Below are 23,915 nucleotides of genomic sequence, written 5' to 3' on the forward strand. Positions count from 1 at the left end.
AGTCTGTTGGATGCTACAGGACTGGGGGGTACAATTCATAATTTGGAAAGTTGCCATTGGGAAGCTTGATTAGCCTCATTGTGGTTTAATGTCTTCACTTGTTGATGTTTTGGGAAACAGAACAACGTATGTTGGAACATACTTGGGATGGTGTACATGCATAAGTAACAAAAGGAATGGGTTGGATTTGTGAAACTTGCTGTGGAAGCAGGAGGGGGTTGGATTGGTCAAGCTGCTGCTGGAGCAATTAACTTGGTTAAGAGTGTTTACCGGAAAAGTGGGATTGATCAAGATGGTCTATAGGATTGAGTGGGACTGTTCGAGTATGTCTTATAGAGCAGGTCAATTATGTCTGTGGTAATTATGAGTGGTATTGGTTAAGAGTATCTCCAAGAGGAGTCAGATTGGTCAAACATCCTGTAGGAACTAGAATCCACTAGAATCAAGGGTGTCTACTGGAGCAATGGGAAAGTTGGTGCGGGAACAATGAAACTGGTCAAACATGCTTCAGGACCTGGTGCAGTTGGTTAAAAGCATCTGTGGTAGCATTGGGATTGGTCAAATTTTTTCGCAGAACCTGGTGCAACTGATCAAGAGCGTCTCCAGGAGCAATGGGATTGGTCAAACATTCTACAGGACCTGGTAGGACTGGTTAAGAATGTCTGGGAGCAGGCAAGATTGGTCAAATGGGATTAGGATTTAAAAACAAACTGCTCACATACAGTACAGTACCCCTCTCACATGTAATAGCAGTTTCACTTGAATTGCATTTTAACATCTCTCGTAGGATGTAACTGTTTTACATATACACTTATTTATGAAATCCTGATCTACTTTGCCTACAGTATCTCTATCGCGTATTCCTTTTTTTTTTTTTAGGGAGAGGAGCAAGAAGTATGCAAAGACACGTTGCCCTCTGGCACAAACTCCAGACTTTACAAAATGCATTACTGAAAAACAGCATATGCTTAATGTAGGCATATGGTGTATAACTGCAGTCAATAATTGTCCTGTCCTTGCACAAAATAATTATATTTCTCAGAAGAGTCATTTTATGGTGAGTGATAATTAATGGCATTCAGCATTGAAATGAGTAATTTGCTGATCCTACTTATAGCACACAACAGGACTATATTAAAAGCTTTGAGATCATTTTGCCGCACCGTGTGCTCAGAGCATATTTCTTACTCTTACTTACCTTTCTTTCTTTCTTTTGCACATTAACACACAAGCAGCAGAATAAATTAAAAAGGATATTTCATTTAGACTGTGCACCTTTAGATAGCTAACTTTAAGCTCATGCATGCATGCTACATGAATACGTTGCATGACTTAAAGAAAAACCAGCCTAACTCTACGGACCTAATCTGCATTCCCCACTGTTATTATTATTATTATTTTTTTTACAAATGCTGTATGTACTAAACAGCCACAGCACCACTGCTAGATAAATTGTATAACAATTAATAAATTATATACCAGTAAGCTGGTATATAAGGCAGAGAATCATGGGCACCCTTGGCCCATGTATTGGGGGTCCTATGCAAGGGCCAAAGGCCAAGACCACCCAGCCCACAGAAATGCCAAGGCAGCACAGATTGCTAAGGTCAAGGCTAGCCAAGACCTAGAATTAAATAATTCTAAGCATTAACTGAACCTTTAAAAAACCAGCATGTTAAAAGCCCCGCCAACGATAGCTACACTTTACTTTGAAATCTAATCAAGAAAACACTTATAAGCCTATTTTTGCAAAACCATTTAACATCTGTTAAAAAAATATATATTTTCCATGAGGCTTTAATTACTGATTATGAAAAAGAGACGCGTTTAATTCCCCAACAATCATTCAACCCCGTAACCTGAACACATGAAGAAGAATCCAGAATATTCATAAGCATTCATAGGTATTCAACAGGAAGCTGCATTATCTGAATTCTCGGGAAATTGTGAGAAAAAGGAAGAGCTGCACGTTTTAGTGCTTTCTCAGCTCCAAGCGCACCTGCTTTAACTAATGAACTAATTAACAGCGTTTTCCGAATTGAAGTGGAAGATGAGGGAAAAAAGTCGTCCTCCAGAACTCAGGTTGAGAACCACTTCTCTAGATATAGCTTTCAGTACACAGTACAAAGAATAGTGAATAAAGGAGTGCTATGAATCGATTACTTTCTTTTGATCTAGTTAATTCACAGTCATTAATCACAATTAATTCTAATTTTAAAATATATGGATTTACTTGTACTGTATTATGAACGCGCAATGTTGGAATAAAGAAACGCATGACAAACTGGTTATAGAAAACAGCTTATGCAGTTTTATAATATCTCAAACATGCTGTGTGCAAAAAATAATATGGTGTGTTGCATATGTATTTTTGAATTAATGAACTGCTACAGAGAAAACGGAATTTCATTTCTGCATGAAACAAAACATTTTGAATTTAGTCGAAGGTAACTTTCAAATAAAATCCTCCTTGTATTTATGAAATAAAAACCAGAACTTAAATTATCCACCTGAGGCAGACCAAAAATCTGCTTTTGTGTGCCGTCATCCTTCTATCGCGTGTACTGGAGCGTGCAATCAGCTGTCACCCTGAATAAAACCGCGGCTCGAAAAGCTCAATAAATCGCGAGCCGGCTGGTGTCGCACCTCGATTGTTGTGACGCGTATTCTGAAGCGGCAGAAAATTAAACACATTTTATTTCAATGTTACTAGATCACCATAATCTTCGATTTTAAAGTTACTTTTTAAAAAACAAACCAACATTTAATAAATGTACATTAAATACTTATTATTTATTTTTCGAAGCCGCAGCAGAAGGAATATAAGGAACGTTAGCCGCAAGTTAGTCACTAGAGCCTTAGCCGCTTGAGCCACCGCTCCTAAAGCTTATAATTAGTGTATTCTTTATAAAAATAGTTCCCCTTGAAGGCAGTCTAAGCACACAATCTTGTTTTAATCCAAACTTCCAGCCAGAAACTTTTTATAATGAAACTTGTTTAGCACACCTGGTGATGTTTCCTCAGTCATCTTATTATACGCGTTAAATATCGTTGTACAAAACTTCTTTTTACATTCAGGCATTTGGCAGTCGCTCTTATCCAGAGCGACTTACATTCTTATCTCATTACGCATTTGAGCAGTTAAGGGTTAAGGGCCTTGCTTAAGGGCCCAACAGTGGAAACTTGGTGGTTGTGGGGTTTGAACCTGGGATCTTCCGAACCGTAGTCCAATGCCTTAACCACTGAGCTACCCCTGGCCTTTTTAAGTTTCCATCAGTCTTATCCCTTCCATGGAAGCAGGTAAGGGCAGTGCAGAAGGACCTGTGGAGTGTGTGTCAGCTCCGTTATTAAAGCGAAAGTGGACACACCAAATACTAAGGACTTCAGGATTTCATGTTCAAGCGGTTACTTTTCCGCTTACCTTCTGATTACGATAATATCATTAGTAATGGAAAACTGCCAAACAGAAGAAGATTTTTGTGCTCGACTGTAAATTACAACCTAAAGCACTGAATAATGAATAGTATATGGAATAATAATGAAATAAATATTTCATCTATTATTGTTAAGACGAGGAAATGATGAGAACATTTCCCTAATATCCAGACAGCAATTAAACTAAATCTGATTCAATGGCTTTACAAACGAATTAATGCTCCACTGAGTGCTATAGCGAATTCTCTTTGATTAGCAGACAGAATGTTAATAAATGTTGAAAGCATACTAATAAAAGTGTGCTATACAGTAAATAAGTGTAAACTAAATCCAGCTCTGGTTGTTACAGTTTTCTGCGAGTTGCCAGATCAATAAAAGGTACCACAGTGTTAAAACATGGCAGGTAATTGATGTTAATGTAAAATATTTTCTTATGTGGTTATTATTATTGATGCCTTAAGATGAAACCGCATATTATATATTTGAAGCGCATATTATTAAACCAGAGCAGTTTACAGAAATATCAGTAAAAGCATGGAGAAAACTGTGCCAGTCAAGAGGTTCACGATATGCAATCAAGGCTCTCATTACTAAAAAGCACAGATTGAATCTGTATAACTGAATTCAATTTACAAAAACACCACATTAAATAGGCCGGGATGCATCTAAACGTTCTCTTTGACAAGAGGCAAAAGTGAGATTTATGCATCCTTCTTCTTTCACCAAATATAAATATTCTTTTTTTTTTAATATGAATTACTTGAATTGCTCTAAATCATGTGTAACCTCATGTTACCACTACAATACAATTACCGCTACCTTACAATTCCATGTGACCTCTTTTTTCGATTAATCACATTATATACAAAAGTGCCAAAAGGCTGATAATTTGTCGTCTCAATAAGTCTTTAATATCACATGGGTCCAGACATTTATTCATCAAAGCATTTACTTGTTGACTTTGATGTTGTAGAGAAAAAATTATGCTGTAGTGCTAGTCTAATAACAGCAAATACACAGCTTAAAAAAGAAGAAGTGTTTTTATGGGGCGAAATGCACCAAACAGGAATACTGTACATACTGTACCTACTGTACATACTGTACTGTACCTACTGTACATACTGTTGCATCCAAGTAGATGGTAAGAGGTCCCTGGATCAGGTGACTAACATGCATTGATTTAATTTTTCTGCATCTGTGATGAAACATTATAGCACTATAAGGATGGAGGTAAGTGTGAGCTCTACACCATCACTTTGCTTGGGAATAGGGGAGAGTGGGAAAATTGCCGGAATTGCTGTAATTATGTTAAAACGAATCCGCTCCAGCTCACTGGGGGTTAGTCAGGCGATAACAATTGCAGCTATACAAAATGTCAGAAACACTGTTTCTAGGTGACACTTTTTTTTTGCACATCAAAGCCAAAGCCTTTTTTTTTGTAAAATAAATAATAATAATAATAATAATAATAATAAAACAATAAATACATATAAAGCAAAATGCCTGATACACTAAAGTATTAATAATCTCAAAGAAGAGCAGAGAAAAGAATAAGAGACAAGAAAAGGAAAAAAGAAGACAATTCTAGCCTTCATAATTTTCATTTCATAAAAAATACAATACCATTAAAAATATAAATAGGGAGAATAAGTAAGTGTGATCAACTTATGGTAATCGGCTGAAACTTTATACTGAAAGGATAATTTTACTAATACTTTTGTTAAATAGGACAATTACTGATGGAAATCATCAGTCATCTCCAAATATGATATAATCTTGATACTCTTGTGCCAATTTGATCAGATTTAAATGTTTTTAGAAACGATTCTATAAGTATAACGATTTTACAAATATTTTGAAACCTTTGAAAAACTTTGAGTAATTAAATGTAGCCCGTTCCTTATAACATAAGTTTTCTCACTCAAATACAAAGTTGTATTTAAACAATATAAAAATACAATATACAATTTGTATTTAAAGCAAGTTGTATTGTCAAATAATGTCAAATGAAATTAAACCTAGATTGTTACTGAGCAGGGAGTATGTTACTCTTACTGAATCTCTGTTACATCATCCACCATAATTATTATTTCTATAGAAACTTAGCAAATAGTTCACTCCTACCACACTGGATGAAAATGTGTACATAGTTCAGAGTGCGCCACCTGTAGGATTATGAAGAAATGGTGATGTTTTGCCCCTTAAACACCTCCAAAGTCTCAAAACTCAACACAACAGTGATCACAGGGGATGAGATGCTGCCAGCAACAAGGGCATGCAGGGCTTTCTAATTAGCTCATTAGCGCTCGCGGTGTTTTGAGGCCGGTGTAAATGTGTATAATGAGTGGGTTTGAGACTAATTCACTCATATAGTTTGGAGGAAAAGGCAGATCGGAGGATTTTAACGCAAGAATCACAATTCATACCTAAACTGATTTTTCTTCCCATCTTTAAAGTACGTTAATAAATAAATTTAATTTCTGAGATCTTATTCCCCATGAATTAGACAGGTTTAGAAGGCAGAAGTAATCAAAAGCTTTCTCAGGTACGGTACTGTACAATGTCACAGTTTAGCAAGTACTATTGCAGCATATAGTGCTGGGCAAAAAAATATAAGTTATTTTTTGAAAATGTAAAGAAATAAAAGTCTCACTTAAATATTTTGTTTGATTGGCTTTGTTTATGGTGCACATTTGCCACAGAATTGTTTCGACCATCTTATCCAATGTCACAACATTTGTTTCCATCAAAAGGTGCATTTATTTTTGCTGGAGGTCCTAATTAATCTCGCGATTAAAGGATCTTAAATAGTGGCTCATTAAAATCCAAATGTTGACTTTTTGGGGGGCAGGCACTGTACTTTTCAGCTCAAACACACACACACACACAAACACACACACACAAAAAATAAAAATAAATCCAGGTGTAATATTTCCAAATGTTCCAAGTAACGAGCATATAAAAAGAGATGGATTACAGTAATTACAAGCGGAGAACGTGCCAAATTTATCGCCAGCGCTTCCAACCAGAGGATCTACAGGATACGTGATTCGGATATGTTTTTGCAAATAATATACTGAACATTAGAAATCACCCAAACAAAAAGGAACTGTGTTATTCTGACACTCAGCGAGGGGTGCTAAGATAATTGTTTTTATGAAACCTAGCACAGATGGTCAGTCAGTAGATACTCATTAGTAAGTGAAACAGACATGTCGCGGACATGGATGGCCAGCTTAGTGCCAATTTAATGAGTAAACGACTACCAGTGGTCGGGGCACAAATTCTAATTTCAACCCGGAGTGTAACAAGTGCTAGACTTCGAGCTATATTGTCACACACACTTGGGATGTTGGAGCTTGGCAGATAATTTAACTTGGACGAAGGCATCTTATAGACTAATACCTGACTCGAGAGCTGTGCAAATGAATGATTTATGCAATTTAACTGATCTTTTTGCTGGTCATTTTTTTAGTTAAAATAAATTTACATTTATAAGTAACTTTGGTAAACCAAAGTGAATTGATGAATTCGTTAGAAATACATCACAGCTTCCGAAACGAACAAACTGTTTGCATCTTCCACATGTTCCTTGCAGAATACTCTAATTTTAGGAGACATATTCTTCTTCTTTTTAGTTTAGGGACAGTTGGTGCATGTAGCACCACCTACTGGACTGGAGTGTGGATCAGAAAATTGGTATGAGAAACGTATCATCACTTTGTACAAAACATAACCTTTCAACAAGTTAAAGGTCATTCAAATTCTTTTACAAATGTTTCATAATAAGCATGTTCTCCCCGTGCTTGGTGGGTTTCCTCCAGGTATTGCGGTTTTCTTCCACAGTCCAAGACATGCAGACTTGCTATTCCAAATTGCCCGTAGTGTGTGTTTGGAGCAATCGATTGGCACCGTGTCCAAGTTGTTCCCCGCCTAGTGCCCCAAGTCCCGTTTGGATAGGCTTCAGGCTTCCCGCAACCATGTACAGGATAAGCGGTACAGAGCATTAGTGAGACGGGGTTAGTTTAATGGATACTTTAGGTCATTTTTAACACTTCAAAATCAGTTAGAAATGCAATTTAATTGAATCAGATTGATAATCACAGTGCCCAAAAATCTAATTAAATCTTATGATTCAGAGCTCGAAGTTAAAAAAGTCCCAAACCTGGGGTCATGGTGACATCATGGATGGTTTATAAGACTGGTAATGTCAATGTCAAGAAAAAAAAAAATAGGAAATGTGGCATATTTTTCCAGGTAATTACTGCAAGAGATAAGATAAGATAAGATAAGATAAGATAAGATAAGATAAGATAAGATAATTGAAATCCTAACTGATTCCAAGAGGAAATTAGTGTTTCAGGATCTTATAAGAAAAAACATAAGAAATAAAGCATAAATTTAAGGGGAAAAAAATACAATAATTAGATTAAAAGATATGAAAAATAAAATTCCAGATTTTGTGCAAATGTTGTAAAATACAAATAAATTTAAAAGTAAATATAACAATGTATGGATAACCTTGATATAATATATACAAGGGGGTTCAAGTCAAACTGGGACTTTTGCTTGTGTCAATCAGTTTTATACTTTCATTTAAAAAAAAGGCCCGGTTTGACTTGAGGTGCAAAAAGTTAAGTATATTGCGTTGTAGTTGTATATAGTGTAGTAGATCTGTAGTACTGTATTATCCAACAATAAGGTCGTTACACACTACATGACAGTAGCCAATCACGCAGCAGTGTTTCCCACACATAGAGCACACGATACGGGTGGACCGCCCAAGTACATTGGCCGACCCCTTTTAAAAAGCTGTCCGGGAGTACGATGCTATACGCGATCGATTAACTAGTTGCAGACAGTTCCCTCTCGCTCTCCCGTTCCTGTAGCTGTTTATTCTGCTACTGCGACAGCGGTGTACTGAGAGGCAGTAAATGCAGCGGATGCCAGCTGCTGTAAAAAAGAATAAAAACTTGGGTATACTGACAGCAGCACATGCTCTGCAGAAAAAACACAGTTTCGAAGAACCAAAGTTATCATGACTTTTAAAACGTGTAAATTTTAGTGCTACTGGAATATTGAAATGACGTCGCAAAAATGTAGGACTTGCAAAATGTGCATATCATTGTACTGTATATCATGATATAAAATATGCGTGCTAACAGAATGAGATTTCATCATTTGTGTCACTTAATTTTTGCACAGTTAATGTGTGCATTCTTTTTATTATTTTTTTTATTTATTATTATTTATTTATTTTGGTCACAGAATGAACCTAAAACTGAGATAAAACATTGTTTTTATGAATCTGTGCTATTTCTTTGCCAGTGTGACACTTTAAAAAAAAATTTGCCCAGTCATATTTGCATAAAATTCAGTTTATTGCCTGCAGTAGGTTGCGCTGGAAAAAAGGAAAGTCACTCTGTACTGCACAGTCCTGAGCCCCTGTATACGTATAAAAAACACTAATGCAAAAATGTTAAGTTAATATGAATATCAAATAAATAAAAATCGTGTGTTAAATGTCATATGTATTAGTAGCGGACGTTTACATCACGGCATTTGGCAGACGCCCTGATCCAGAGCGACTTAGGCCTTGTTCACACGGGCGTTAAAATCGAGCGTTTTTCTTGCGTTCGTAGCGTCCGGTGAGCGCAGAGTGTTTCTACACATAGGAGTCAATGAGAGTGTTCACACGGGCTTTGGTGACGTGCATTTGTCCGGCTGCGCTTTTATACGGCATTAAAAAAACGTTGCATGCAGCTTTTTCTTGGCGTTCAAATCCGAACGAACGCAAGGAAACCGCTTCTAGTGCGTTTTCTTCGCGTTCATTTTACGCTTCGGAGGATCAGATATATCCCATGATCCTACATGCCACGTTGTGCAGTAAGAGAGTGAACCCAGTAGCGGCAGGCTTTCATATCCAGTTCCCGACACACTGCCCCCACAGGTTAACACACAAACTACAATTTGGGCTGCAGACTGACATTAGACAGAGACAAACGAACGCCGGTGTAGAAGTCAATCAAGCGTCACTACAAAACGCAAAATAAACGTCTAGGACGTTCAGAGCACGTTCGTTTATCCAAAAACTTAACGGCCGTGTGAACAAGGGCTTACTCTACATATTTATTTCGTTATACATCTGAGCAGTTGAGGGTTAAGGGCCTAACTTGGGGCCCCAACACTGGCAACTTGGTGGTTGGATTGATCCTGGGACCCTCCGAACCATAGTCCAATGCCTGAACAACCGAGCTACCCTTGACCCTAGACCACGTTTGGTAATGCCGGCTCGTTCCACTGGCTACTGCCGCTTGTATATTTCAGAACTGTAGAAAACACTGCTTAATTTTGTGAGGTCACAAAATAGAGTTCCTGTGAGTGCATTAGGCTACACTGTGACAGACAACAAAAGATCTGGTAGGCTGTATTTAAATGTGTGTGCCTTTACCTCTGGTTCGGTTGTAGCTTTCTCCTCGGAATTAACAGGATTTGCCGTGTGTTATAATATTTTCCTTTAACGTTAGTCTACATAAAGTATCAGGATGTACAGTATCTAAAGTAAATAAGAACTTATTTTATAGATTATTGCTGTATACTGCATAATTATAAAAGACATTTCTAACATGTGAATCAATTAAGATCGAAAACTGTCGTGATATTATCAGCTCGTATTATTTACATACATTTCTGAACCTTTTAATTATGTCTCCTCTTGTTTTGGAGTAAAACAACTCCAAGTCCAAGCACGGGTCCTCGGCTGGTGTTCTCGATCTCGAGGAGTGAGGATTATCAGAAGTAGATTTGGCTTAGTAAACATATTGATCTCTGAAGTCTCTCTCCCATGGGTTTATGTGAGGTCCTGGACTATAAATATGAGACACGTTATGTCCAACAACGATAAAAGAAAGTGCATGGATAATGAACTCTGTCTCAATTTACTCATTATAGATGTTGCCTTGGTGTTGCATTAATGAATGCCACAGAATTCCCAGTCCATTGTAGCACCGGGGATGTTTGGATGCTTTCAATTTAAGGGAAGTTCACGTTAAGTTAACATCATACCCAAATGGACAGTCATAATTAGCATTATAAGAGACAGATTTGACAAATTGCACTAATTTCATATAATAATTGAGCATGAAAATATAAAAATAATGCACTCCTTTTATCCAGAAAATTGCCCTTCAGGTTTTTTCCTCTATTAGTGCTTTATTTACTTTAGGTATTTCTGTGAGTTATTTATAAAAGAGACAGTCTCTTTCCTTATGCAATCAGAAGCCTTTTTCCCAGCTTGTTCGAAGAGGCACTGCATATATTCTTACAGATAAACATCATTGCATTTCGTCTTCTGAAGCTCTTACCGCTGCTCACTTGTAAGAAATGAAAGGGAGGAGCACTACTCTAAAGGAGAATGCGAAAGTGTTGTCACATTAAACCCATCTAAAAACAGTGGAGGGCAAAGTACACAAACCCTGTACTCGAGTAAAAGTAGAGACACCTTCAGAGAAAAATCTTAGTCAAGTAAAAGTAGAAGTCCTCCATGTGCATATCTACTAGAGTTAAAGTGCAAAAGTACTGACCTTCAAATTTATTTAAGAATCAACAGGTTTGAGCTTATATTAAAGTAATTCAAAGTAGAGTTTATGTCATAGTACAAGCATCTCTCTCTCTCTCTCTCTCTGAGCTTCCCGACTGTGCACGGGCTGTTTTTTCGACACTGTACGCAACCAGCTCCCCTCCTGATTTCTAACATCTGTTACATTATCAAGCATGTCGCAAATTAAACGCTATTACGCGTACCCTTATGGTTATTTAAAATTTCTAGATGGGTGAAAATACAGATGTTTGCTATAGGATATAGCGGGGTAAAAGTAAAAAGTATCTTATCTAAAAAAATTAATAATCAAGTAAAGTAGAGATACGTGAGATATTAACTTTGGTACTGTAACAAATGGGAAGGGGTAGCTCAGTGGTTAAGGCGTTGGATTACTGATCAGAAGGTCCCAGGTTCAAAGCCCACCAGTTTGCCAGTGTTGGGCCCTTGAGCAAGGCTCTCCAACCACAGCTGCTTAATTGTATAACATTAGTCGCTCTGTATTTGGGTGTCAGCCAAATGCCATAAATTTGCTTTAACTGCTGTCTGTAAACATGAACTCCATTTTTAAAGAAATCCTCGTTAACAAGAGTTTGATCGGCTACATCTTCCAAATACAATATACACACCTCGAATATTGCACCTACTGTACTGTAGCTTCAGACACATGATGCAATCAAGACTTTATTGTTGAATGCATGCTGTTCTGGTAATGTTTGGTAAATTATATTCCAACCACATACCTGATCAAGTATGTTTACTTTCTCAAGGTTTTGTATTAATCGGTTATCATATACATCTAATGGTGAAAAACACATACTTACTGTATATACACACATGCCCTGAATAGCATTAGATTCACATACTTTACTGACAGTCGAGGAACCTGATGTGGTCTTCTGCTCTTTGAGACTATATCTCATAGAACCGTCACTTACTTACTGTTTTTGCTCTTCACAACAGGTCACTAATATCTACATTATATAAAAAAGAAAGGTATTGTCTGTACATTGGTCAAAACTTGTACATGAGTGTTGAATAGATGGGAAGTTATAAGCAGTTATGTGTCAGATGCTAATCAGCTTATTTTTTAGCCTTAACGTTTGAACTATTTCTACAAACTCTTTACCCGTCACTGACCAGGCACTTACACTAGTCTGAAATAGTTAAACCAGTCCTTCTGCAATGCCATGATCAAAAGTCATAGAGATCATGCTTTTTTTTTTTTATCACACTTATTTTTTTCATTCGTTGATGTGAAAATTTAATTTACTGAATATACAGTGGCAGTCAAACATATTGAGACAAAAGTGAATTTTTTTACAATTGAATTTTTTAATGACATTCCAAATTAAAAAAATTAAGAGTAATTTATTATTACTTTTTTATGCAATTAAATTGATCAATACTTACTATGAAATCTCTTAATTTTCAAAACCTGCTGGATCCGGTTGGTCATAGAATCAAACAGACGTCTGCGGTACTCTGGTGTCACTCACTTAGTCCATGCCTGCTCGATCGCTTCCTGAACATCATGCACAAAAGTTTGCCCTCCCTATCCAGCTGATTCTAATTAGCACAACTCTAAGCCTTGGGATAGTTAGTGACATCACATGTTTTGTGCACAGAGAGAACTATAATACATGGAATATGTTATCTTAATACTTTTGGCCATCACTATATACAGTAGCTACAGCCCAGACAGGATCTTTCATCAATACATATATATATGTTTGTATGTATGAGCAGAGATACCTTTCTGTATGTTGATAGAGCTTATAATGCTTTTTCGCTGTACCTAGGCTATAATGTAACACATATAATAGTATAGAAGAATAGAGGCTACATTTCCTAAAAGCACAAGTAAATAGGGTTCCAGACTGAATTATTATATATGAAAGCTTGTACATGGCCACGGTATTGACGACTCACAAAAGCAACACAAAAGCAGACCTTATTTTTTTACAAACAAGATACAAACAAATCATTGCTGATGATGTCTTTGCATTAAAACAACACCAATAGTGATACAGTGCTTTATGCAGACGTGCCCTTTCTTCTTGTTACATTTGTCTCTAAATTTGTCTACTTTGTTTAAAAACCTGCATTTGCACAAAAGCCCTTGCTTGTTTCAGGCAAACCACAGTCCACTGATTAGACATTTAGCCACTACAGCAAACAGTTACGTACTTATGACTTTTGCCCCCCCCCCCCCCCCCCCCCCCCCACAGACCATACTTTAAATATCTTTTTCCTTTTTTAAATGTCCACGCTTGCGCACCTTATTGAAAAGAAAATGTTTTACATGTTGATGAGTGTGGCCGTGTAAGAAAAAAAAAAAAAAAAGACACATGAGAATGTGCATAGCAGTATGACACGTTGGGTAATTGAAAAATGATTAATTGGATCTGCAAAACCAGCATGACCAGCATACAAGACCCCCAATAAAATTTGACACATTCTGCACAAGTAAGTCTCTAAACAAGGGGGATTCAAAATGAAAGGTTCGTAAAAGTTCATTTGTATTAATTTAAATGAATAAAACAATCTAAAAATGGTTTTACAACGGATGTATGGAAAGTAATGCAAAAATGGGCATTCGGGTTTATTATTATTATTATTATTATTATTATTATTATTATTATTAACTGACCAAGATTGTTTAAACTGCACATGTTGACTGAGTAACTCTTCCTCTATACAAAGGTACTAATCAACATCGTCTACTGTACATCACAAGCCATGCATTTGCACTATGCTTGAACCCAAATCTCCAATCCTTTTTGAAAATCCCATTTGTTAAGGTTGACGGGTTGATGGTCTCCCACTGCGCTGGAGAATGTTTAGAGATGACACCACTGACAAGAGCAATGTGCACAGATGGATAATAAAGTTCAATGGAGGGGGTTGAAGGGTTCAACAGTCGCACAAATGCATTATTTGTGATGAAGACTATGTTGAGTAGTACAGCACCTTTATATACAAGAAGAGTTACTTTAGTCAGATAATCAAAACATGGCCCTGTTTTTGCATTACTTTTGGTACAGGCATCGTATTTTGTTTCTTAGTGGCATTTTTTTATTTTGACACTTAGCACAATTTATTTTTCTTCTCGGCATAAAAGCATTTTTAGCATACGAGTGACCAGGCGTCCAGTTTTAACGGCTCCTGGACGTACGCGCAACTTTTTTCCTAGTTGCGCGTATAGCCAGGAGTTATTCAAAATTTGAAAGCTAAACAACTTTACATATTTTTTTTGGCAATTTTCTGCAAGATAGTGAAGACATAGCACCATAGGTATTAGGAATATTACCAAGGACGGCAGCCAGAGGAAAAGGGAGCCACTTTCAGTTTGGTTTTTAAAGCAGCCGGTGCCAAAAGGAATCATAAATTAAGGTTTAATATCTATTTTTTTATATTTTACTTAATTTACATGTCTTTTCCAAATATTTTGATTGTTTTTATATGCAAAAACATGATTATAATGTTGGAAATTAGTAACGTTGGAAATATCTTTGGGTGGTTGGAACGGATTATCTGCATTAACATTATTTCCTATGAGAGAATGCGTTTCACTATACAAAATTTCACCTTAAGAGCGTATTAAATCCGTATGCAGTGGTATTTTAAATAAAGCATATAGATTCCACGATTTGAAATCAAACTGTACTCCAAACTGTGATGATTCTTACAATCAACTAAAACTATGGATGTATGTACGCATTTCTCTCTTCTCGTCATAAAAATGTAAACATATTAATGCTCGGTCTATGGATACTGATGTCAAGGAAACATTTTGCCCAATTGTTTTTTTGTTTTTTTTTTTACAGTGAAATGACTTTCTTCATAAGCCTCCCACAAACAGGCATAATAGGCTTATGTATTGCAAGCAAATCCTACAACACAGCTCAGGGCAAAGGAGTCGAGGCCGCATCAGCAGCATTAGCCAAGGCGCATTTGGCTCGGAGAGAAATCACAGCTAGAGCTTACAGCCAAGTAATAGCTGAGAGTATTCAAATAAGGTTGGCATTTAGGATGCTTTAAGCAAAGGTAGGACGTCTCGGCTAGATTATGAATGGAGTAAAGAGGGTTGAGTATGTTGGGGTAGGGGGTGCTAAAGTTTGGCTGACAACTCTGCATTGTAAGAGATAAACTGTTCCAACCAGGCATATTATCGACGTTTTATTCAGTGAAGGAGAGAGAGAGCTGTGTTCCTAAGAGCTCCATCCCCTGGGTGCTAACTTCAGGCCCACTCATGCAACAACTGCGGTTATTTGAGTTTCACAGCCTGTGTCTTGTGCACCAATCAACATTCTAGTCAATTGTGAGTAGGAGCTGTATTTTATTCCATTCCTATCTGACAGATGACTTGTTCTGTTCTGCTTAAAACTATTGATGCATCTGTCATAAACACGGCCTGCATCGGCTCAGCTCCGGTTTATCCCACTGGATATTACTGCGATGTCAAACCAATATGTAATGTAATATGTAAGAGAAAATTCAAACAGATTCAACAGATTATTTTCCTAGTGCGCCATTTATCTTATGACAGTGTTTTTGCTTAATTGCAATTGCTTTAATTTCATTTAAAAATGCATTATTATCACATTTAAAGTTACGAACCCCCAGCAACACAACCTAATTTCTGTTACCACTTATAAACAGTTCTTCCTTTACTTGCATTTCCATCTTGTCTGTTAGGTTATATAGAAAAATTCTTTCCTGTGATAAGAAAAAAAACACGTCAACCTTTTCAATACACTAACACCTGAGTCATCTTCCATAAAAGGTAAAAAAACAGAAAAATCTACCTTATTAATTTTTTTTTTCTTTGTTAAATAATGACTTTTTTAAATTAGTGTAACTTGAATTTTTTTTTTTTAAATCTATTCAATAGCTACTGCACTATCTATCCATCTATTAAATTCATTAAAAAAATATTATAACATCTAGTATTAGAGACGCAACAAAACCCAATACAGATCCAAACAAAATACGATATGTTGCCAAAAGCTTCCAGCTTGGACTTCCAGTTTAGTGTAAACAGCCATTTTTTTTTAAGACATCCATTTAAAAAGAAGAAGAAAATCTTCTATATTGGTATTATTCACCAGGTAACCTTGGTTTTCTATACTGTGCATTTACTTTATTCCTGTAAAGTAAATATGATATGATCTCCTAGTGCACATTATTCAATCATAAATTAAAGTCCTGTACCGCTTATCCTGTTTACAGTCGAAGGGGGCTGTATAATAAGCAAGCACCATCACAGGACATAGGCATGCACACTCACGCATCCGATCGTACACCATGGGAAAGTTGTAAACGCAACAAAACTGGAAGGAAACTGGAGAACCTGGAGGAAACCCACATAGCGCAGACTAAAGGGAAGATTCAAACCCCCAATCATGAAGGTCCGACACAACAGTGCTAACTCCTGGGCTGCAGAATCACATGTAATGCGTGTTCAAAAAATGTATAGTTTGGTCATTGTTAGCTACGATAATCACAACGTTGATTTCAAATGTAAAGTCAGCAGTAATTACCGTAAAGGGTTTCCTTGTAGTTCTATAGTCTCCTGTGACTTTAGCCAGCAAAAACAAAGATATCTAGAAATCCAAAACATGGGTATTGGTGCTAAAAATATGTCTCACTTGGGAAAGAAAATGTGAATTTTCCAGAAAGGAAATACGTTTTATAATTTTTTATAATACTTAACGCTTCTTATCTCCTGATCCATGCTTCTTTTTTTTTGTAAATACGCATACACATTTATATTTTTAGCAGAAAAAAAATGCAATTGCTAAATACTATTTCATGCCCTTTTATTATTAGTAGTGTGCGTAACTTATTCAATTTAAATCTTTTAATGATCTTAACTAGCATTCAGATGAAACTTGGCCAATTTTGAATTTACATGAAAAGACATAAACCTTAAAAAAGTTATTATTTAAAAATGCAAAATTGTTAAGATTATTTGTTAAGATATTGCAACATACTGTACATTTGACATGGTATTATTTCTGAATGTGCCATTGTCACACTTGGTATTGATGTCTGACACGTCTCACTAAAGTTGTTACCTTTGGGTTTTGGGCAAACATTGCCAAAGCGTCTCACAATTTACACTGAACTCCCACAGGGGGAACACAAGGCATTTTGCACAAACATCTAGGGGCATTTCTTAATAGCCAAACCAATTAGAAGTGAAAGGAAACCCATATGATTAGCTCCAGACTCAATTCCAGACCTTCGACCATGCAGTGCACCATTTGTCATCCACCGGTTCATAATTAACCACTGACGTCCCAAGTTTAACTGGATTAATTAGCAAAACTGTATATGATTATTAACCCTGACAGATTGTGTGTTAAACCGTAACAGTTGGAAAAGCCAAAATACACAGAATTTGCAGATTCCAAATGCTTCTAACACCCACATGTTACAATGTACGATGTCCAGCATATTGCATCCCTGAAACTGTTTACTTACCATTTACTGTATACACCAAGGGCCACCTTTTGTAATTCACACCATCTGTTTGCCTTTTGATCTAGAGGCATTTTCTAGGAGCGATTATTACATATTAAACAGCTTCATGGTTATGAAATCTGCCTTACTGACACCTCGTTTTCGGGATTACAGATCATTGCCTCCAGAATAGCTTTTTGGCTTCCAAGCAAATCCCTCAAAACCAACAACATCGAAGGCTTGCCAGGAATCCTGGGAAAACAATCAGTTACCCGCGTGCCTTCAGCGCATGTTTCGTCATGGTGGTGTCCTGATCTCACATGTTTTGCTCTGTGCAATACCAGGTATACCCAAGCATGCAACCATGTCAGGCATTTGTTATCTATTTAACATATTGCCATAATATGTATATAGTAAGTGTTCAGTTGTGCACACATTAAGTCCTTGCATCCAGATCGGTTTCTACATAGTAACTAATGGACAACAATAATTTTGGACATCCTTAAGTGCATGCACAATGTCCAAAGTCTAAAACCTTTTCTCTCAAATGAATTTCTCTACATTATAACCTTCACAGATTCCCTCACGACATTCACGAAGGACCGGATAACCAAACATTTAGCCAATCTTTCCTTCATGCCTTATTTTCAAGCTCTTCCACATATTTCTACATTCCCACCACTGGCCTCCTGCCCGTTCCAGTGTCAGGTGTAAAACAGTAATGCTTACCTATAAAGCCAAATATAAACGCACATCTACAGTACCTGCAGGCACTAACTTAACGATGCTTAGTGCCATATTCTGTCTGAGGGTCTAATACAGATTGGCTTGACCCGCCATCCATCGAGGTAGAAGAAAGACATGAGTCAGGGTTTCGCTGTACTTGCCAGCAGGTGGTGAAATGAATTTTCTCTGGCATCAGATAAAAAGTGAAGACCTTACTTCTTTTCAAAAGCAATAATTAGTGAAGAAGTGATCGATCAAAAAAATAAAAATCTATCTTCGTCCAGGAAATTCTGTCTAGCTGTGTTTCTCAGACCCTAACCTAAAGCATGAAGATACGTCTTTAACAGCCAAAACAAAGCACTTCTGTACATTTCTCTTAGATATAATTGCAAATGTAAACCACATATTTCTGTCAAAAGGATGTCTTTATATCCAGACACCATGTCTACTAACTTATTATTGTTTTTGTAATGTATTTCAAACATCATGGCTATTATATTCATAGCTTGACTGATAACTTCAATCAATATACTGTACTTGTGTATTTTTACAAATAACTCTTATCCACCAATTACAGTATATTTAGCTATTGCTTCCACTTTTCTTTTTACAACTTTCCAGCACTTGTTACGTATCAGTTAGTGAAAACTCACATAGCTCAATATAATCTGTATATAACTTATATAGCTTGTTATGGACTGTACGCCTGGATAAATTTATCTACCCAGTGAATGCACATAAATGTGAAAGTGTAGATGAAAATAATAATAGCACAGTACATACAGTACATGCATCTCCACACACTGTACACAGTATAACTCATGTTACTGATAAGAAATTTTGCAAAACTCACAGGATTTCTTTCGCTTAACCACCGATCCACATAACCATAAATTCAATGTTAATACATTGCTTTTTCACATAGAAGTCACAAGCCTGTCTTGTTTCAGCCCTTCAAAAGTAAGGAAAGGTGAAAGAATCAAATAATCCACATGCCGTCTTTGCACATTTCCTAAGTACTTCCACTAAACTGGGTAATAATGCTGACCTGACGGTACCAAGGAAAAATGAATTTTGCCCTTGAGTACTAAGCACACTGTTAAAACTAATAGAGCAAGCTTTGCTTCATAAATAGTCACAAACTACAATGTAAGAAAAATCCACTGTGAGATCCGAAATATTAGTGAACATGGCTTAAAATACAAACACACACCTGAAGTGCGACAATTAAGTACTATACAGAAACAACTAGTGTTTGAGCACTGACAGCCAAACATGGAGTCAGCCTATAGACAGAAGAGTAAAAGGAAGCAGGAAATACAAACATGAAAGGGTCTGAACCAAATCAGCATGAAGTTGCAAAACACTTCAATTTTGACATCTTTTCTGATTTGTTGTCAATTTTAATGTGTGGCTGTCTTTTCACTTGAAATCTGTGCAGCGCTGGACAGTTACAACAGCATCTGGAAGCAAAGAAATCTGACAGATGTGATGATGAAGTTTGAAGAGAGGGTATGGTGGACCTTCTTAGGTGTGGGACATATGAACAAGTATGACCATAATCCTCAAACCACAGCCTTTTTCATAATATACAAAACAAATCATCATTCAGAGGTGCTTGATAGGTTGGCTTTTTAACCCTATGCTGACAAAGAGCTATGAATTACTGACACCTGATGATGGTGATCAGGAAACTCAAACAAAAAAGTGTGTTTACCATACAGTATAAAGGGTACTACAATTACAGAAACTCTGCACACAGGTTACATAAAATAATTAAATAATAATAATAATAATAATAATAATAATAATAACAACAATAATAATAAACCATAATAATATTATTGTTGTAATTCTTAGTCATATTCTTTATCTTAATAATAATAATAATAATAATGCTAATTCTTATACCTTTCTATTATTTCTATTTCTATTCTTCTGTTATGAATAATAATAATAATAATAATAATAATAATAATAATAACTGGAAATTGATACACATACTTTATTTTCTGTTTTATAGAGAGACATAGCAACTGAATTAGATCTACTGGAAACTGGACAGCCTCTAATCAACCAATCAATCAATCAATCGATCAATCGATGATGATGATGATGATGATGATGAAGAAAACGAAGAAGAAGAAGTAAAAAAAAAAGTATGTATTCACCACTGGAGGCGATCTGTACGAACAGACGGGCGTCTGATGCCCGGATGGCGGATGAGTACCGCTCTTCTTTGCCCGGGACTTGAGCCTTGCGCTCTGGCATCAGTCGCACCCGCAGCCGGCCTCCCTCGGCCCCGAGCCACCACTCCAGCACGCGCGTCAGGTCCATTTCCAAAAAGGGTACCGGCGCGTCCTGGCGCACAACCAGCCCGCCGCACCCGGTCTTCACCATGTCCTCGCCCACCTCCACCACCACCTGGTTGGACTTGCGGCTCGCTGTGCTTAAACCCAGAGTCAGCACTTTGGGGGCGGGCCGGGTGCGCCTGTACGGCAGCTGCCCGCCGCCGGAGCCGTTCCCGCCCTCCTCCTCCTCCCCCCGGACGCTCTGTGCCAACTTCGCGCCGAGCGAGCTCGCGATGGTGTTCTGCAACGGCGCGCAGTGCATCCGCAGGTTGGCGCGCACCGCGTAGCACCCCGCGTGCGTCAGGCAGTCGCCGTTCAGCGGGCGCTTCACGAACATCGCCATGTAGTAGCGCAGCAGGGACGGCACCGCGAAATCCACCGACAGCGTCTTCCTCTTCCACCTGGAGCTGAAGGTCTGGTTGGCGTCCCGTTTGCCGCTCGCGTCCAGCAGCGTGCTGTTCGCGCCGGGGACGGCGCTCGCGGCGCTCGCAGCGCTCGCGCCCCGCAGCCCGGCCGCGCATGCCGCAGCGCAAAGGAGAAAGCGCAGCATCCGGATCGGCGTCATCTCTGCACCGGATCAGCCCGGTTCCGTAGTTGGTTCCGCGCTCTTTCCTCGCGTCGCGTGCTCACTCCTCGTGCGCTTTCCCCGTGCTTAAATCTCTCACCGCATCCTCCTCATCCTCATCCTTATCCTCAATAGAGGAGAGAAAGAGAGAGAGAGAGAGAGAGAGAGGAAAAAAGTGCCGTAAAAAAAGTGTGCAACCCGAACTGGCCCCCAGTGTGTGTGTGTGTGTGTGTGTGTCGGCTCCTCCGCTCCGCTGCTGCTCGGTATGCCGCACGGCTCTTCCTCCCGGGCTCGCTCAAAAGCGCCCTTGTATGTGTGAGTGTGTGTGTGTGTGTGCACACGCAACACCGTGGAGGCGAACGCTTCTGCTGCTCAGCAAACACGCGCAACGTCGCTGTCTTCCGTTCGCCTCGCCGACTCACGACCACCAGATGTCGTCCGGAGTACAACCGCGTCCCGAACTGTGACCACAGAAACGCACCGTAACGCACAACTTAGTCTCTCTCTCTCTCTGAGTCTCCCTCTCTCTCTCCCTCTCTCTCTCTCTCTTTCCCTGGGTTTCTTTTAACATCAGATCAACAGATGCATTTGATCTGGGCGGGTTTTCCAGCTCTCCTCCAGTTAAAAACAATGCATTAAAAATAAATAAATAAATAAATAGTTGAAAGCAATGATGATCTGGCCGAAGCACCTGCGCCATCGCCATCCGGACACAGCGTAAACCCCTTATGCTTTTCGAGCATGTTTAGATTTCCCCCCCCCAAAAAAAAACAGTGGCTGAGGGGGAAAAAAGCATCATTCAGTGTGATGTCACTCGGTGTGATGTCACTCGGTGTGATGTCACTCGGGAAAATTCATCAGCCATAAGTTTAAGGCTGAAGCAATTGAGAGATCAAGAATCCCTTTTTTGCGATATTGATTATAGCGGCCCAGGTTTGGTGGCGGCCGTATTGATTCCCCTGGGAGGACTAAATCAAATCTCATCGCGTGCGTTACGCAAACAACCCAAAATATCCGACTTCCTGTTGAGGTGAGGCCGTGACATGACCAGTGAAAGTTGTTCGGCTCAACGAGATCTAAACGTGTACCGGGTTTCGCGTGTACTGTACGCATGCAAAGTTTGTATGAGCTAAGCAGCCAAATCTCAAGTGAAGGCCCCGTGACACACCCGGGGCCCGGCTGCTCAGACATCCTACTGGCAGCAGATTCCATCCTGTGTGCTGATTTTCATGAATTTTTGAGCTTGTTAAGACCCCAAAAAAAGCCCAAGATGAAAAACAATAGGGCCCTTCACACGCCACGCTTTGATGTCATTGGACTGTGCATGCCTGCCCCACGACGTGCGAACTCTGGCTCCTGTGACGCACTTCCTGCCTCGTCATGACAACAACACGTATAATCAGGAGACCAAACTTTATATTACGTGGCATCATTTGCCCCTAGGAAAGATTTGAGGCCTCATAGTTCCTTACCTCATTCTGCGAGGGGTATTTTTATCTTCTTCTTTTTTTTTTTCTCGAATAGGCAATTTGTTGCATCATTAGTGCTGCGGAATCATAATCAAAGTAATTTATTTAGTCAGCTGACATAGTTTACTCACTCACCGTCTATATCGCTTTATCTGGTATACAGGGAGCCTACCCTAAGAGACTTAGGGCACGAAGTGGGGTGCAGCCAATTTGGGAACGCAAATGCATAATCTGCATGTCTTTGGACTGTGGGAGAAAACCAAAGAGCCCAGAGGAGACCCACCAAGCATGCGGAGAACATGCAAACTCCACTGACACACTCCCTGAGGCGGCATTTCAGAACATTCCTGGTGTGTTTAAATCTAATAACCCAAAATAGACAAATTATCATCTTACTGTTTCATTACCCTTGAAAATTATCAATAGACACTTCATTCATCTAAGATCCTCTGTAGTTTAACTTTGGACCGTTTAGGCCAATGGTGGTTACCATTGTATTTATTCTCATTTTACAACCGTGGTGTAAGGTAGGAGAATGGGAAACCAGCTCACCACAGGGTAACACTGCACACTCTTATTCACACTGACAGCTGATTTAGAGCAGCCGATCTACCTAATGGAATCCTTCTGTGATGTGGAAGGTAACTCTGGACACCAGGAACAAAAGCAGAACATCCACACAGACAGTAACCCTTGCAGGGACTCCAGCCCACTGAGATGAAAGTGAGGACGCTACTCCCTCCCTGCATCACCATACCACTTTTGCTCTATACAGTGCACTCCATTCGTCAGTGTAAAATGACCACCGCAGGACAACCGCTGATGAGATTTTATTAGGGTGGTGGACCATTCAAGGCACAGCGCTGACACCGATATTGTAGTCCCATAAGAAGTGTTTGTCGTGATTTAAGGCCGTATCTGGTGCAGCAGCATTGCTGAGGATTTTTAAACAGTCTGCAAATCAAACCATACAGCCAGGAGCAGTCCTTAGGTCTAAATGTGACCCTGATGCAATATAAGCTAGAGATAATTAACACACACACACACACACACACACACACACACACACACACTGTGTATGCAAAAAGAGGAGGAGGTGGAGCAATAAAGCAGATGTATCAGATAAAGTGGCCAAAAAGAGTACATTGATTAAAAAGTCCAGCAATGATGCTTTGTTTAAATAGCTGTATCAATTTAGAATCTTTTAGTTATAAATATATTAAATATACTGTATTTGTGCAATTAAACAGGTGGAGGGATGAAAATCCAGATCCAATTCATAATATATAGAATTTACATTT

The 23,915-nt window shown here is 38.5% G+C and overlaps 1 protein-coding gene across 1 annotated transcript in view; it reads right to left on the bottom strand.

Moving 5' to 3' along the window:
- alk (ALK receptor tyrosine kinase) overlaps positions 1–21,145 on the bottom strand; it is a 512,699-nt gene extending 491,554 nt beyond the window's left edge. Inside the window, exon 1 of the mRNA XM_053509911.1 lies at positions 20,401–21,145. Within this exon, the coding sequence (XP_053365886.1) occupies positions 20,401–21,145 (745 nt within the window). The remainder of the gene's footprint in view (positions 1–20,400) is intronic.
- Between the last annotated feature and the right edge of the window lie 2,770 nt (positions 21,146–23,915).

This window comes from Clarias gariepinus, chromosome 13 (genome assembly GCF_024256425.1).
Source record: "Clarias gariepinus isolate MV-2021 ecotype Netherlands chromosome 13, CGAR_prim_01v2, whole genome shotgun sequence".
Taxonomy (NCBI): domain Eukaryota; kingdom Metazoa; phylum Chordata; class Actinopteri; order Siluriformes; family Clariidae; genus Clarias; species Clarias gariepinus.